The sequence below is a fragment of the Mercenaria mercenaria genome, chromosome 4 (genome assembly GCF_021730395.1).
Source record: "Mercenaria mercenaria strain notata chromosome 4, MADL_Memer_1, whole genome shotgun sequence".
NCBI classification, from domain to species: domain Eukaryota; kingdom Metazoa; phylum Mollusca; class Bivalvia; order Venerida; family Veneridae; genus Mercenaria; species Mercenaria mercenaria.
Genome location: NC_069364.1, coordinates 66,112,301 through 66,129,230, shown reverse-complemented (window position 1 = coordinate 66,129,230; position 16,930 = coordinate 66,112,301). Strand labels below are relative to the sequence as shown.

The following is a 16,930-nucleotide window of genomic DNA, read 5'->3' as shown; positions in this document are numbered from 1 at the left end:
TTTGAGATGTCGATGAAAATGATAGGGGAGTTTATTATGTGTCTTCTCACGATAGAATGTTTACTGAAAAGCTTAAAAAGTCACTTTCTACAACACCTATATAGCCCTGCGACTGTTTTGTGTACTTAGGACGTAATTGAAATACATTTTGTATGGCAATCTATTAATTCAATGGTAGAACAGTTATTTTTTAACACAAATCTACGACATTACAAAACATCATCTTCATGAAGTTTTGAAAAAAAAAAAACCCAAAAAAACAAAAAAAACTTCTAAATCAGAGTTTATATATGATAAAATACTTGTGTAACAGAAAAATATCATTGTTTTACGAACAGAAATAAACCATCCCAGTTTTCCTTGAGTCAAATTTGGCCCAATCAGTTATTCACAACTTTGCTAAGTTCCTAACTGTTTAACTTCTACAACGGAGAACTTAAAACTGAAACAGAAATATATTTCCTCAAATGAAAGTCCTAGAGCTTATCAGCTATTAATTAAAACGTTTGATAGAAGTGGTTTATGTATAATACTGAAACGGAATATTGTTGTCCTCATACTTGGGGTCAGTCAGCTCAGTTTTCAGAATTTAATTACAACACTTCGATACGGTCGTCATGGTCAATGGAAATTCCATTGCCAAAGATACCAGGTGAGAAAATACCGCTCTGGTTGACCCCGAGATTCATGATAAATTGTTATCAAATAAATAGGTATAGCATTTGATAATATTGCTATTTTCTACAACTTGTTGCTAGTTATCTTGTTCAGAAATGATAAAAATACGACACAATTGCTGCAAAGTGAAAGGAATAGTTTTACAATATGCAGATGGAAATAAACTTTGTGCCAGACTAAATCAATAGAATCTAATACTTGCAAAAATGGCGTTACGATTTCTTATGTCGACATTGACAGTGATTCTTTTTCAATAGTTTTATAAATGAATAATGCATGGATATAGAGAGGAAATAAATAATAATAAACATAGCAATATTCAGTATTATATGTTTGATAATGTAATTAAGAAATAATTTAGAGCAAAAGAGTGTTTTAACACTTACTTATGCATGGTGGGCGGTTATACGTCGGGCGTAATAATTTCAAGAGGGCACATCCCGAATGAAATTATTTGTACGACGTATAACCGCCCGAGTGCATAAATAGTGTAAAAATACGGTTTTTGGTATAAATTATTTTGATTCTAATATGAAGGTCTGTATACTTGTTAATGGTTATTATAGTATGCTTTGGAAGAGCATCATAAAAAAATACATATAATATTATATGTAGCATTTTTTTTTTCGAAGACAGAATTCGGCCTTTTCATAATACACACCAAAGAGTAATTTTTTTTCGCATTTTTAACATTCAGTCTATCGATATATTTAGAAAGATTACTTATTTCCGAAACAATTCAATGTTTCTGAAACAATTTGCACGTGAATTGTCAATTAAATGATTCATTTTATTGTTACATACACAATTATTTATTCCGGACGTAATGAAACCAAAGCGAATTAACAATTAACGTAAATACATGATTCACCCATGGTCATCGTTGACAACCAAATAAAGTCCCATTTAATAAGAATACGCAGTCAGGTGAACCCATATGTTTTCCCCACGAAATTACACTAAAAAAAAAAATAAAACACAGTTGTTTGCATGATATTTTGGTAAATCATTTCTGTCTTATATTAAAGTATTAAGTATTTGTTTATATTGTCATCCCTATTGAAAGGGATGGTCGTTTTCAGTTAGAAGACACCTTTAGCTTTTAAACATTTTTATACCTCCCAAATTATATCCTTCCATGCCAGGCATGAAGGCAATGGTCAACCATTCTTAAACTAGGCGGCGGCTCATAAACTGGCATTTCAGGGAGATCCCAATGGGATTCAAACCTTCCAACTCCAGTTCTACTAGGCCAAATGTGTACTTATTAACTGTAAGATAAACTTTGAGTAAGTTGACATAATTACTACTATTATACATTCGTTATCGTTGAGTATAATTGAAAAGATTAGAGTATAGTATGTTTGATCCTAATCAAAGACGGAACTTTTATTTCCCGAGATAAAAGTCAAAGATAAGCACTAAATAGAGGAGCTAAAGGTCATAATTGTGCGTGATATATGGGGAATTTTGATGAAAGTTTGATGAATGGTAAGTGCAAATCATCGTGTTTTCAATAATACTTAAAGATTCTATAAAGACCAGAAAAACACGTTCTTTCTAAAATGAGCTCTGATAAGCATTTAATAGATATACTATCTAATGAGAAAGCTGTGAGGTGTTGGAAGTGTGTGACTTTCCATATGTTGATCTAACAAACAAAACAACAACAGTATTAGTATTTGAATTTGAATATAGAATAGCATGATAAAAATAACAAAAACAGCAACGGTGCAAGTATTTGAATATGAGATAGTACTATTATTTGATTCTAATATGCTTGTCTCTGTTACAACACTCTTACGATAGAATGACGTCAAATAGTGCGGTGACGTCAAATTTTTGTTGCGACCAAGAAAGGGCGCTGCTATATTTTATCTACTGTTTTAGATTAAGGGCATATTAAAATCGAAATAATTTATTGCAAAACCGTGTTTTAACACTGTTTATGCACTCGAGCGGTAATACGTCGCACAAATAATTTCACTCGAGCTACGCCTTCGTGAAATTATTACGCCAAACGTATAACCGCCCATCGTGCATAAATAGTGTTAAAGCACACTTTTGCTATACATTATTTCTTAAATATAGGATAGTACGCTTAATATAGGCAAAACAACAACGGCACTAGTATTTGGATACAGGATAGTACAATTAATATAGGCAAAACAACAACGGCACTAGTATTTGGATACAGGATAGTACAATTAATATAGGCAAAACAACAACGGTACTAGTATTTGAATATAGGGTAATACGATTAATATAAGCAAAACAACAACGGTACTAGTATTTGAATATATAATAGTACGATTGGCATAGGCAAAACAACAACGGTACTAGTATTTGAATATAAGATAAAACAACAAAGGTACTATTATTTGAATATAGGATAGTACGCTTAATATAGGCAAAACAACAACGGTACTGGTATTTGGATATATAATAGTATGATTGGCATAGGCAAAACAACAACGGTACTAGTATTTGGATATATAATAGCATGATTGCCATAGGCAAAACAACAACGGCACTAGTGTTTGAATATATATTACGATTTATCTAAATTAAACCACAACGGTGCTAGTATTTGAATATAGGATAGTACAATTAATATAGGCAAAACAACAACGGTACTAGTATTTGAAAATATTTTACGATTTATATAAATAAAACAACAACGGTGCTAGTATATGAATATAGGATAGTACAATTAATATAGGCAAAACAACAACAGTACCAGTACTTGAATATAGGCATAATTAAGATTAGCAAAACAACAACGGTGCTAGTATTTGAATATAGATAAGCACGATTGATACAAGCAAAACAACAACACTACTTACATTTGAATATAGGATAGAACGATTTGTATAAGCAAAAAATAACTGTACTTGTATCTGTATATAAAACGGCACGATTAATACAAGCGAATCAGAATTATCATTTGAAGGTAGGGTATCATAAGTGATACAGATTACGGGCATGTTATATATAAGTAGTACTTCTTGATCATACTTTGTTTACTAACATGAAAAAAGCCTGATATAATTACCTTATATATTGTATACCCGTCCTTGAGATGAAAATGTTCCTTAAATTCTGTTTTGTCAATGCCATCCATTTTCTGTATTTCTTTAATCAGACCACAATACTTGTGAAATGTCCACTTAGTCCACTTTTTTCTTGGTTGCGTTCTTGCATGTGTTTTTCTTGCATAACGGTAGTATCTTCAGTGATTCTCCAGAGTATCTCTACCAATGGAGATAGTAAAGCTGTTGAAAATGAACGTATGATGACCAGCAAAACATTTTATTTTCCGAATTCCTACAATTGATATCCTATCTATCTATAATTAGCTTTGAACGGAAAGAATCAGTTTACACCAGAAGTTTGAGCTAAAGTTTCGAAAGGTAAAGCTGTTTAGAGATATCTAGACGACAATGCTTGTTGCTTTAATCTGTCCTGTACATAGTTTCTCTAACATCAATATGTATATCAAAATTTCAGGTGTTACACACTTAAAATGAAAGATAAATCAAAGAACGCCGCTCGAACGCGGCGGGAAAAGGAAAATGCGGAATTCTACGAACTGGCAAAGATGCTCCCCTTGCCTACTGCCATAACTAGCCAACTGGACAAAGCTTCGATAATACGACTATCAACCAGTTATCTTAAAATGAGAACAGTTTTTCCAGATGGTAAGTAACTTGACATTACTATGTATAACAATTATTTTGTGAAAAACACAAACATTATCTCAGACATGGTATACAGTACTGTGTGATACACCTTCTCCTATTTGAAATAATAACGAGTACTTCGCAATGATCTTTGTATCTTACAACCAAGGTGCCACAGAGACTCAGCCAGAAAATGACTTACCAAACAAGTGTTCATAATTATTAGAACAGTCATAATTAATGTATGTGGTCGCTTTTTCTTTAGGGTAAGCATTTATCAATGCGATCAGACATCTAAGGATTTAACAAGTAAATATATTCGATTTTTTAAAACTCGTAATGATTTAAGCCCTATCAGAGCTTTGGAAAAGGCGTTTAAACTCGATGGTAGCTGTTTATGCAAAGTCTTATTGAAATAATATCCTGTCAATTACTACATTGTACTATTATATTCTATCTATAAAAGATATGTTTTGTCGAAAAACTGAAATAGAAATTGCATAGAAATGGAAAGCGAAAGAAGAATTTATTTACGAATTTAAAAAATATAACAGTTTCATTTTTATGTGGCAAATTGACAGATATTTTTATGAAAAATAACTAAGACACATAACTCACACAATTATTCACAAAATATATAACATAGCTAAATATATTAAAACAAAGACACGTTTCTTAGTGTATCAGAACGCAAATTAACAGTAATTCCGTACAGCATTAGCTTATTGTTATTTGACATGAGGTTGGCCAGGCGTCTGACCCAAGATAGCTATTACGTAGAAGAAAATGATAGTCAGGTTCAACAGCTATTTTATTACAGCATTTGCATTTACGATTTTCTCTAACTTTAATTTCAAGAGAATGTTAGCATATTCTTAAGACATGTAAATTACTTACAATGGTTTTCATTTGTTACATTACATCTAAATAACATTCATAACAAATTGATAAACTTCAGTCTTGCATTGTAATTTAATTTAGACATATCATTGACTGAAGCAAACCAATTCTGTCTATTGATCACGGTATACATCTTTTTAGAGCAGTCAATATCGTTAAGTAAATGTAAAAAACAAGATTTTCAATTTAATGAGTTTACACAATATGCCATCATCTTACTGTAGGGATTACTACACTTTTGATATACAAATTATGGAAGTATGACAGTGCTAAAAGATTTCTTCTCGTTTGTCACTGACATTATTTGTATTTAGGACTGCTAGTATTGCTGGAATGCCCAATGTTGGAACTAATAAATTCACTGTAATCAATTGGTCTAACAGTGTTGGCATACATTTATAAGATGCTTAACCATCAAGTGGAATAAAATGTTAGATACCAGAATTGTGATCGATTAGGACATTTATAAAAAATGTTATGTTCAGCTACAATCAAACCTTGTTTCTTGCCTTCATGAAGCATTCTATATACATCCTTGTTCATAAACCCATCAACTTCTTCAGAAGCAATGTGAAATGCTATTACTTCTATTTAAAGAAGGAACTAATCAAATAATGACAAAATATATAACTCGTGCTATGTTTAAAGTGAACTTAATCATTTTGCTGTGTAAATATTTCCATATTTTAATGAACTCAATATTGCTTGAAAAAAAGAATGTTCCGAATTTTCAATATTTGATTTGAAAGTTTTAGATCAATCATTTCTGTCATCTGTGTGCATTTATGACATAATATTATCAAGTTTTAAATCAGACAAACTGACGTGATTGTCATATAAAATAGTTATAATTCTCTTGCCTCTTGTTCAGATTGGAAAATCGGAGCTCGGAGCATGTATTCATTAACTTGTTAAGTCTGAAATGTGGATATAGACAAGACAAATGCGTGTCTTTTCTGCCTTTTTAATATTACATGTATATATAATATTATAAAACAATGAAGTGTAGGGTAAAAACATTTGCACGAAGAATACTTACCAGATATATTACATGTGAATATACTAAATAATCATATAGGCAGAATATTTCATAAAATAGACGTGCAAATGTTTTCTTTGGAATGTTGAAGCTATATAGATATGGAGATGTTGACGTTTTTTTAAAAATATTTTTCAAAGAACGGAAGTGTATGATATTTATTCCTCAAAGAAACAAACAAATTTACTATGATAAGGAGTTCTTTTTTATTTTATCTATTACAATTATTATGAAGTTATTTATCAAAATTGTAGCAATTACATTTCAAAGAAAGACTGAAAATCTGATGAAATAATCAGCGCACATACATCTAAGTTCATACCATAAACGATATTTTAGAAGTATGACGTGATATTAAGTGCTATAAAACGTGACATCAAGATTTTCTCTCTTTCCAAATCCAGTAGTATTATTTTCGTTAATGATATAAACATGCACATTTGTTTCGGTATCAAAATTTGAAATTAAAAATTAGATTAGATTATTATATCATAGTTTTGTAATAAACCAATAAACATTTCTATGGCAGATCTTTCTACGTTTTAAGTATTCAAAAAGAGACGCCGGGTCTCGATCTAAACATGCGCAAAACTATTTTCTTACTGACGTTCCTCTTTTCATAATCTAAGTAACATTCCACTTTGCCAGATGTGGGTCCAGCACTTATCTATTGACCACACTCACCTCTAAAGTCCCTCTCCTTGTTGTGGACTTTATGAGAAAGCAGTTTTCTTTCAGTAATTATACCGGACAATTGGTCAGATTCTTTTGGAGGATTAAAATCTTCAGATCCAATTGAAATTATCTGAAAAGCCATTTAAAACTCGATGAGACAAATAGAACAGACACTGAGAAAGTTCAAGTGTCACTGCAGTGCATAAATACTAAACAAACACATATGCAACCCAGACAACAACTGCAAACATTGTCAGATTCACCACAGTGAGTTTCATATTTCTAATCTAAAAGAACACGTGGTTTATTAAAATTAGAAAATTCTTTGAAAGATTATTGCATTTTTTTTCACGACATATATTACATTTTTTAAAAGATGAATAGAGATGTTTTGAGTATACATTGAAGTTGGATTGGTCAATAATGAAATGCAGAGCACCCATAGCTTTTGACCGCCAATTTAAAAGTTATAATTTCAAGTGCTCTTTGAAAGCGGCGGTATGATCAAATCACTGACGATTTATAGAAATATGTGGATTTTGGGAGCTCAGATGTCCAAATACTGTTAAGAAATTTACATCTATTATGTTTGTTCAATTTAATTTGACAGGTAATAGACTTAAATAAGAAGAGCTTGAATCAATAGTTATAACTGCGCTCTGTCCAATAAGACCAAACAGAAGTGATAGAGTTTAATGTATGCCTGTTCAATACTGTTCATATCAGAAATGTTTATATAGCGGCTCTCAAAGTGGTATAAGCTGGTAAATCTAGTGATTTACACATCTGATGGGCCGTAAATCACAGGATCACACTAACGGAACAAAAGTATTTACAAAACGGTTATCTTTCACACCTGGGCCAATTCTCTGTTGCTCATTAATTCTAAACTATAGCTACGTGGTTGGTGGCGAAAACGTAAATTTTAGCTAGGTTTTTTCAATGAGCAATGCAATAAAATACTCGAAAATATCGAAATTACATAGAACTCATGTAATGGTCGAAGCTTTGAAATAAATTGCAAATTACATTTCAGTCGTTCCTTTTTTTTAGCCCACCATCACCAAGGGGGCTATTCAAATCACTCTGCGTCCGTGGTCCGTCGTCCTTCCGTCCGTCAGTCCGTCCGTCCTTCCGTCCGTTAACAATTTCTCGTTATCCCATCTCCTCAGAAACTACCTGGGGGATTTTGACCAAACTTTGTCAGAATGATGTATTGGTACCCTAGTTGTGTCCCCCTGAAAATCAGACTGGTTCAACAATTTTTTAGTAAGTTATGGCCCTTTGTTTATTTCTATAATTTACATAGATTTATATAGGGAAAAACTTTGAAAATCTTCTTGTCCAAAACCACAGAGCCTAGGGCTTTGATATTTGGTATGAAGCATCATCTAGTGGTCCTCTACCAAGATTATTCAAAATATTTCCTTGGGGTCTAATATGGCCCCGCCCCGGGGGTCACATGGTTTATATAGACTTATATAGGGAAAAACTTTGAAAAACCTCTTGTTCAAAACCACAGGGCCTAGGGCTTTGATATTTTGTATATGACATCATCTAGTGGTCTTCTACTAAGATTGTTCAAATTATCCCCTAGGGTCAAATATGGCTCCGCCCCGTGGGTCACATGGTTTACATAGACTTACATAGGAAAACGTTGAAAATTTTCTTGTCCAAACCACAAAGCCTAGGGCTTTGGCATTTGTAATGTAGCATCATCTAGTGGTTCTCTACCAAGTTTGTTCAAATTATCCCCCTAGAGTCAAATATGGCCCCGCCCTGGGGGGTCACATGGTTCATATAGACTTATATAGGAAAAAGATTTTAAAATTTTCTTGTCAATAACCTGCAACATTCAAATTTGGACCACATGTATGGTTTTGAGTGGCAAGATGAACCTTGACATGAGTTGACCTTGATTTTGACCTAGTGACCTACTTTCACATTTCTGTAGCTACAGCCTTCAAATTTGGACCACTTGCATAGTTTTGTGCACTGAAAAAATCTTTGACCTTGACTTTGACCTAGTGACCTACTTTCACATTTTTGAAGGTACAGGCTTCAAATTTGGACCACATGCATAGTTTTGTGTTCCGAATTGGAATTTGACCTTGATTTTGACCTACTGACCTACTTTCACATTTCTCAAGCTACAGCCTTCAAATTTGGACCACATGCATAGTTTTGTGTACCGAAACAAACTTTGACCTTTACATTGACCTAGTGACCTACTTTCACATTTTTGAAGGTACAGGCTTCAAATTTGGAACGCATGCATAGTTCTGTGTTCCGAAATAAAATTTGACCTTGATTTTGACCTAGTGACCTACTTTCACATTTCTCGAGCTACAGCCTTCAAATTTGGACCACATGCATAGTTTTGTGTACCGAAATGAACTTTGACCTTAAGATTGACCTAGTGACCTACTTTCACATTTCTGTAGCTACAGGCTTCAAATTTAGACCACATGCATAGGATTGTGTACCGAAACAAACTTTGACCTTGACATTGACCTAGTGACCTACTTTCACATTTTTGAAGGTACAGGCTTTAAATTTGGACCACATGCATAAATTTGTGTTCTGAAGTGTAATTTGACCTTGATTTTGACCTAGTGACCTACTTTCACATTTCGTCCTTGAAATTGATCTAGTGACCTACTTTCACATTTCTCAAGCTACAGCTTTCGAATTTGGACCACATGCAGAGTGTTGTGTACGGAACTGAAATTTGACCTTGAGCTAGTCAGTAAGTCTTGAAATTTGGAACACTCAAAAATGGCACATTGGTGGGCGCCAAGATCACTCTGTGATCTCTTGTATTTGAGCCGTGCTATGAGAGAACCAACATAGTGGCTTTGCGACCAGTATGGATCCAGACCAGCCTGCGCATCCGCGCAGTCTGGTCAGGATCCATGCTGTTCGCTTTCAAAGCCTACTGCAATTAGAGAAACTGTTAGCGAACAGCATGGATCCTGACCAGACTGCGCGGATGTGCAGGCTGGTCTGGATCCATGCTGGTCGCAAAGCCACTATGTTGGTTTTCCCATGGCGCGGCTCATTTTTTTTTTGCATCAGCCAAATAATATTTCATTCGATGCAGTGTTTGTCTAGACCTGCAAGGAATGCAAGAATAAATAGTAAAGTTGAAATCTGGCAGTTCAAAAAGGAAACAGTTTGGATCATTTATCAGCAGGCATTTGTATCAAGGCTTTATCCAACAAGATTTTTTTTTGCTTCATCAGTATTCTAGACAACATGTTATGTCTACCTCGCAGAAAGAAATTCATACAAAAATTAATTGTACTAAATATAGTAGATAAAATAATTGACTTGTTATATTAGTCTATTACCATTTGTCAAAGTCTCTTTTCGTGTTTCAGTATACGGACGATTTGAAAGATTTTTGAAATATAACACATATTGTAACATGCTTCTGCAAGTTGTTTTCAATTGTTTCTAACATTTCATGGAATTTAGACGAATCACATTTGCTTTATTCCTTCTATGTAAGATACACATGTGCAATATTTGTAATTCTTGTATTTCTTGTATGCTAATGTAAAATGATAATTCTGTGCACTTAAAAGCGTGTGTTAATTTTTACTGTTTAATTTTATTTAAAAAAACAATAACACCTTAATGGAAGGCATCAAAGCAAACATACACGTTTTGCAAATGTGGTTTATGCTGAAAGTCAGGCTGCAATGGTGTGCACCGACAACGTCCCCGTTATTGAAAGTCTAAATCTGTTTGAAAATAGCGCACACCTGGTCGCATCGCAGTATCAAATTGAGAATTAACTTGTCTTCAATGGAAGTGTCACAGCGTAACCCTCTCCTCATGCACGCAATTTTGTCCAACATTATATTCGTTAATTTACACAGTTATTCTAAAAAGCATACTGTGATATTTATACCGGGATTAGTTTCGCTACCTCCCCTTAAAATTAGAAAGAAGTTATTGCCGTTTATGTGAATGCAGTATTGACGGGAAAGTATGATAAATGACAAACCACAGAGTTAAGGTGAAAAATGCGATGACGTCTTGCCTTACAAACGTATTCGGAGGTTCAATAAGATATTTTTTATTAAATAAAGTCGGTAATATGTCAAAGATTACGTTATAAAATACAGTGTGGGGGTCAGTGCATGGGAATATGCACTACTGAATCAGTTTGTGAATGTTCAAGAAAACAAACGTCATGGGACGTGATTTTGTATGTCTTTATCTTAGATTAAATATATACTATTGAAATATCGAAATTTCCAAAGCTCTCGCGGTATTTTTTTTTGTGACATCTTTTATAATTCTAATAGTACAATTATCAAATTTCATAAACATTTTGATAAATGTAATTTTGCATAACATATTAAAATTTCAACAAAATCAAATTGTAGAAAAGCAAAATACACATGGAAAGTAGTGTTTGTATAAAAAGAAAATATAATACTGACTTTTCACTGAAACAAGGTCAAGTGTCGAACAAAATTTAAATTTTATCCCAAGATATGAGAAGATAAAAATGTAATTTTGTAAGAATTTCCGTGCATCATAACAAAATAAGCTACTTTGTAAATTGTATACATTTATGCATTTTTGTGACTTTTTTAAAATTGGACTGAAGCCGAAGAATAAACAAAATGATCATCATAGCATCAATCGCCTTTACTGAAATTTTTACATGTTCTTTTCAACAGATTTTGAAAAAATTGTGTAAGAAATTTCAAAAATGTTCTTTAAGTAATATGAAACGTGGAAACTGACAAAGATATCGAAGGGATGTTAGAAGTTTTGTAAAGAGTTATATATATATAACTGGCAAAAGAAAAGAATTTCGAAATGATAAACCTGTACAAAATAGAACAAACCTCAAGTCTGACGCTGGTCTCCATTCTCAACGTCTATGACAACGTGGACAGTTGCTCGATCTGGGACCGTATTCATAAAGCATCTTAAGTATAAATATAAGAAATTGATTATTAACTTAAGTATTACTTAGGTAAAAATTTTATTTTACTTAAGTATATTTGTTATTCATAAAACAACTTAATAAGTAATTCTTGGCTTTTATTGTGGACGAAAACATTAAAAAAACCAATTAGTTTCAGACAGATACAACATGCACAATTATGTTTAAAGTGCTTTTATCTGAAAAACAACACTTTATCGTACTCACGACGCCATTTTGTTTTCTGACAAGTCATTTCTTACGTATCTTAAGTTTAAGCTGTTTTATGAATAGGACTTAAGTTTTTTACTTAGACTTAAGCTGAAATCACCAGAAACTTAAGTAAAATCTTCAGTTTAAGTAAAATCTTCAATTTAAGTCAAAACGTATACTTAAGATGCTTTATGAATACGGCCCTGGAGTCGGTTTATGTTGAATATGGATAAGACACGAAATATATGAAAGACGTAATAGAATTTTATGGAAAAAATCTTTACACACACACAAAGACTGGAACAACGTGTCTTCCTTTTAAGACTTGGTTTCAATGCTTGCCAATTAACAATCCACCAGATCAAATACATCTTCTAATGACAGTTGCTTTGATAAAAACATGCTGATGAGAATTGCACTTACATGTAGTAGGAGAAATTTTACTAAAAATGATAAAACTAGTCTTCTGATACAATATCACGGTTAGCTTGCATTAGCAGATTTCAGTAAAAGCTTCTCTGTCATAATAATAATTAATAATAATAATAGTTATAATAATGATTGAGACTTAATTTCATGAAAGAGCTGGTTTGGCCACTACGTTAATATTTCATGCGGCTCTTCAACAAGAACAGCAAGATGACTAAAACTATATAAAAATACAAGAACGAAATGTAAAGTCGGAGAGCTACATGGTTGACCTATAATATTGAAATACTGTATGAGATAAAAAGTCCTGACATGGATGTGTGATTACGTGGCTGAGGGACGTAGCCTACGTCAAATCTGGCGCGATCAGGAAGACTTTTCTATATACATGATCCAGAATAGGTTAATGACTTCATACAAGATGTTGAGTACATTGGTGTAATTACACCTTAGATTGACCCTTTTTATATACATTTTAGTTTATAATATTATAACCTGCTATTTTGTCACTTATGCTAGAGCTTTTCTCAGCGTGGAGTTTTTTCATTTACACGGTCTTGTATAACTTGTTGAATTAGGGCAAGAGCAAGGTTAACATACCCCTAGACGCGTTTACACCGACTGTTCCAAGGCAAAATTCAAGTATGAACGTCTGATGATAAAGTTGAATTATTCATAAAGTAAGAAGGGGCCTGCTAATTCACTATTAGCTTTTAAAAAAGCCAATTGTCAAAATGTCATCCACTTTACTTCAGAAAAAAATGTGTCATAATCTTTTTTTCCATAATAAGCTTTGCAGCCAAATTTTTTAATATAGTGAGCTTATATTCTAAAGAAGTGGTTCTGTTTCCTTAAATTACAAAATAATAGTCAAGATGTGGTAAGTATATGCATTGTAAAATAGTTGAAGCAAAGGGATAGAAAGAAATGTTTTGTGTGAAATAGGAAGAATAACACTGAATGGACTTGATCATTTTTGTTAGAAATGTAAGGATGAGTTTCTTGTAATTTTGTGTTTTGAGGAAATACACATGACTTTAGTTTTGCCAGCATTGATAGACATGCGATTTGAATCATTCCATTTGTCGGCATTTAATTAAAAGATAGTGTGTAAGAGATTCAACAACCGTATTTTGGTATATATCAAAAGTCGAAAAGGCTGTATCATCAGCAAATTTATCAGTGTGTGTAATATCGATAGTATTTGATATTCAAACCAATGTCTTCAGTGTAAAAAAGTAACTTCTACTAAAATAATGGAATAATTAAAGCAAAACTAATAATGATAAAATTAAAAAAAAAAAACATTTAACAGTAAGAATGAACGACGACGATAACAAGTTCAGTATAGTTTGCTGCTGTCAGGTTTCAAGCCACGACGGCACAATTTTTAGTCATGTGGCGACTTTCCATTTGCAGATCCCATTTGCCTATCCGTAAATTATTTCAGGCAAATTATCGACCTTCTGCAAGCCTAGAATGTAAAACCCGACACTGTTACGAAGGATAAACAAACGAATTTCTAGCTACTGAAAATAAGAACTTTGAGGTCGATGACGCGGTAAGGTGCATGCCTTGAATAATAATATTCGGTGTTAGGATTTGGTACGTAGAACAGTAGCAACACAACATGTTTATGAATATATTATGCTTCTGATTTATTGCCGTTTAAACGTGATTTAGAATCAATTGCGACAATTTTCATCTTTAACCACGTATTGTGAAAGTCGTGTGCCAAAAAGTCAAAGCCTAATTTGATAGGGTGATGGTAGTCAAAGTTTTCCTGAATTGAAATGTTTTGTACAAAATACAGGTATAAGTATATACTAACGTATAATTATAACGAACTAGAGGGCAAGAAGAGAAAGTAGTAAGAAACATAAGTGTCAACTTAAGCTAGTTTTACATACAGAGGTTAAGTAATATTAGCTCAAATTTTGTATTTCTGGAAATGAAGATTTACTACAATATCAATGTAAACACGAAATTGACATGTTTGTGTTAATAAGAAGTATTGAGTGGTAAGTTAGGAACAGTACATACTTGATAAAATAGCTGTATTTGACAAGTCACAGTATGAATTTGTATCATCACTACAAACTAGCTGTCTTATTTTACGAACTATTGTTAATGCAATTGCGAAATCAATTCTAAATGCACAAATAGCCAAGTTTAATAAAATCTGGAAAGTAGATCCCTCGGAAGCACCGAAAACAATCCAAACAGTGAAAATTGCAGATCGGATTGATTGAGTCTGTTCATGAGCAGTAATGGAAAATGCAACACTGCCCACGCCCCCTAGCACCGGGTTAAGCAGTATTCAATCTTCTAATCTGAATTAATTTTGTAAGAATTTTCTGCATTCAGATTAATATCAGATGATGAACCATTTTAGAGAAAGATGCGCTGCGATAGTATACAGTTTAGCAACATTATCAATATCTTTTCATTCATACACAGTTCCTTTCCTGATATATTAATGAGCAAAACAAAATATTTATCAATAAAATGAATGGATGCACTAAAGAAAATGCAAAAAGATAGATACGTGCACTTTAAAATATTGATTTAAGCTCGATTGCTGAGGATAGAAATGAAGATCACCACGGATTATAAATATGAAATGTGCAAAGAATAAATAAAGTGATTGATGAGGTTTCATGAAAAATGTTTAATGATAATCTTATTAGTGAGCAAAAACATCTTGCACTGTACCTGTGACTTGTATACTAATTAATTCATTTGCAGACACCGTCCATTTTCCAGATAGCGGCAAACCCAGATCAGCTCGGTCAGTGCGATCTTTATATAGCGCCTCCTCTAATTGTCTGGAAAAATAATAACGCACGCATTATTGTCTACGCTTTTAGAGGAGTTATTGGCCTCGTTTGCCGCGTCAATAGCCTCTTTAGCTCCTCAATGCCATCTAATCACTGGTTTAATAAACCATTGGTGTAGTTTCTGTTTTATTCCGGTGGAGGGGAGATCTTGTTAAGTCGGGAATCCAATTAAGTTACTAAACATGGTGATACGGAGATGTAATTAAGCCATGGGAAGATGGCCCGCTGGTGAAATCCCCCTTCCATGAAATAAGATGAAAAACATATGACAATGGATGACAACTTTTTGTGACAAATATTGTATTTTTGCAATTATATCTTTTTCACGTTCTTGTCTTTTTTCTCGATATCACTATTCATTCTCTTCTATTCTAGATATTTTTCTCTCGTTCAGACCATTTGAGAACAACATCTCTTAATTGATATCAATAGTTTTTATTCAAAGAATTATAACAAATTGTTAGTAGTTGAAGCAGCTGTTCGAGGCATATTTTTTTCATTCAGTAGCTATAGTATTTCAAGATTTATTACAGTACGAATTTAAGGCAGTCTTCTGATATAGTGAATTAGAAATAATTTAATATTGTTTGCTTTGAATATATTACATGAAAAGCTAGATATGATTAAATTTAATATAAAATTGATAAAGGAACTATTTAAATAAATGGTATTTGATTATCTATTAACTGTATGGAACTAGCGGTCATCAAATACACCGCCATCCGATAAGCTTTGATGTAATAATTTGACGGAACGGAGCTGTTCGGACAGAAGACGTCGCTTAACCATATTCAAATATAATACCTTGTGAATTTCTTGTATATACGTTTTATATACATGTTATTGTAAAATTGTATGTCGTAACCTTTGTTCCGTCAGTAAAGTTCTTTTCTGTCTTGTGCCGTTATAAAACTAAGTTTTGTGATAATCATATAATTAACAAAATAAATTCCTTCATCATTTCCATCAAGTACATAACATTTATTATTATTATTATTATCATTATCGGTCGCTTGAACTTCTTTTTAGTATTTTACAGTATATCAGAATCGGCTGTTAAACTGTCAGCATTGTACATGATTTACGCCAAGTATAAAATGATCGCATGGACAATCAACAATACGTTTTGTAACGTTTTGAAAGTATCAAACCATTTTCAAATTTGGAGAACAAAGTAAATATATTAAGTTACATTTTATCCACCATAACATATGAATTTTAGAGAACTACCCTATGTGCAAAAGGTCTGTTTGATACGACAGGTAATATATTAAAGATCCTTTGCAAGCAAAAAACACAGCTAATAAAACAAAATAGCAGAATCGGTTTGATAGAGCTTCTGAAACATGCAACACCCCTCAGGACACAGTTGATGGTGTCTGTGATCCCAATACACCTGAAATAATGAATGCTCTGTTCCTAGGAAACGGTAAAAATTCGGGTTGCAATACCTACTTATGTCAGCAATAAAAATATGATTTTAAATACTTTTCTTCAGCATCATCTGTAAACAAGGCCAGTA

General features: G+C 32.8%; 1 protein-coding gene across 2 annotated transcripts in view; it reads left to right on the top strand.

Moving 5' to 3' along the window:
* LOC123552019 (single-minded homolog 2-like) overlaps positions 1–16,930 on the top strand; it is a 39,351-nt gene that overhangs the window by 5,880 nt on the left and 16,541 nt on the right. The window contains exons 1-2 of one of the 2 annotated variants that reach the window (XM_053541563.1): positions 1,679–2,169; positions 4,189–4,379. In XM_053541563.1, coding sequence (XP_053397538.1) covers positions 4,205–4,379 — 175 coding nt within the window. In that variant the 5' untranslated portion in view covers positions 1,679–2,169; positions 4,189–4,204. Of the gene's footprint in view, positions 1–1,678; positions 2,170–4,188; positions 4,380–16,930 lie in introns of those variants that run through there. The other variant, XM_045341372.2, reaches the window with a different exon arrangement.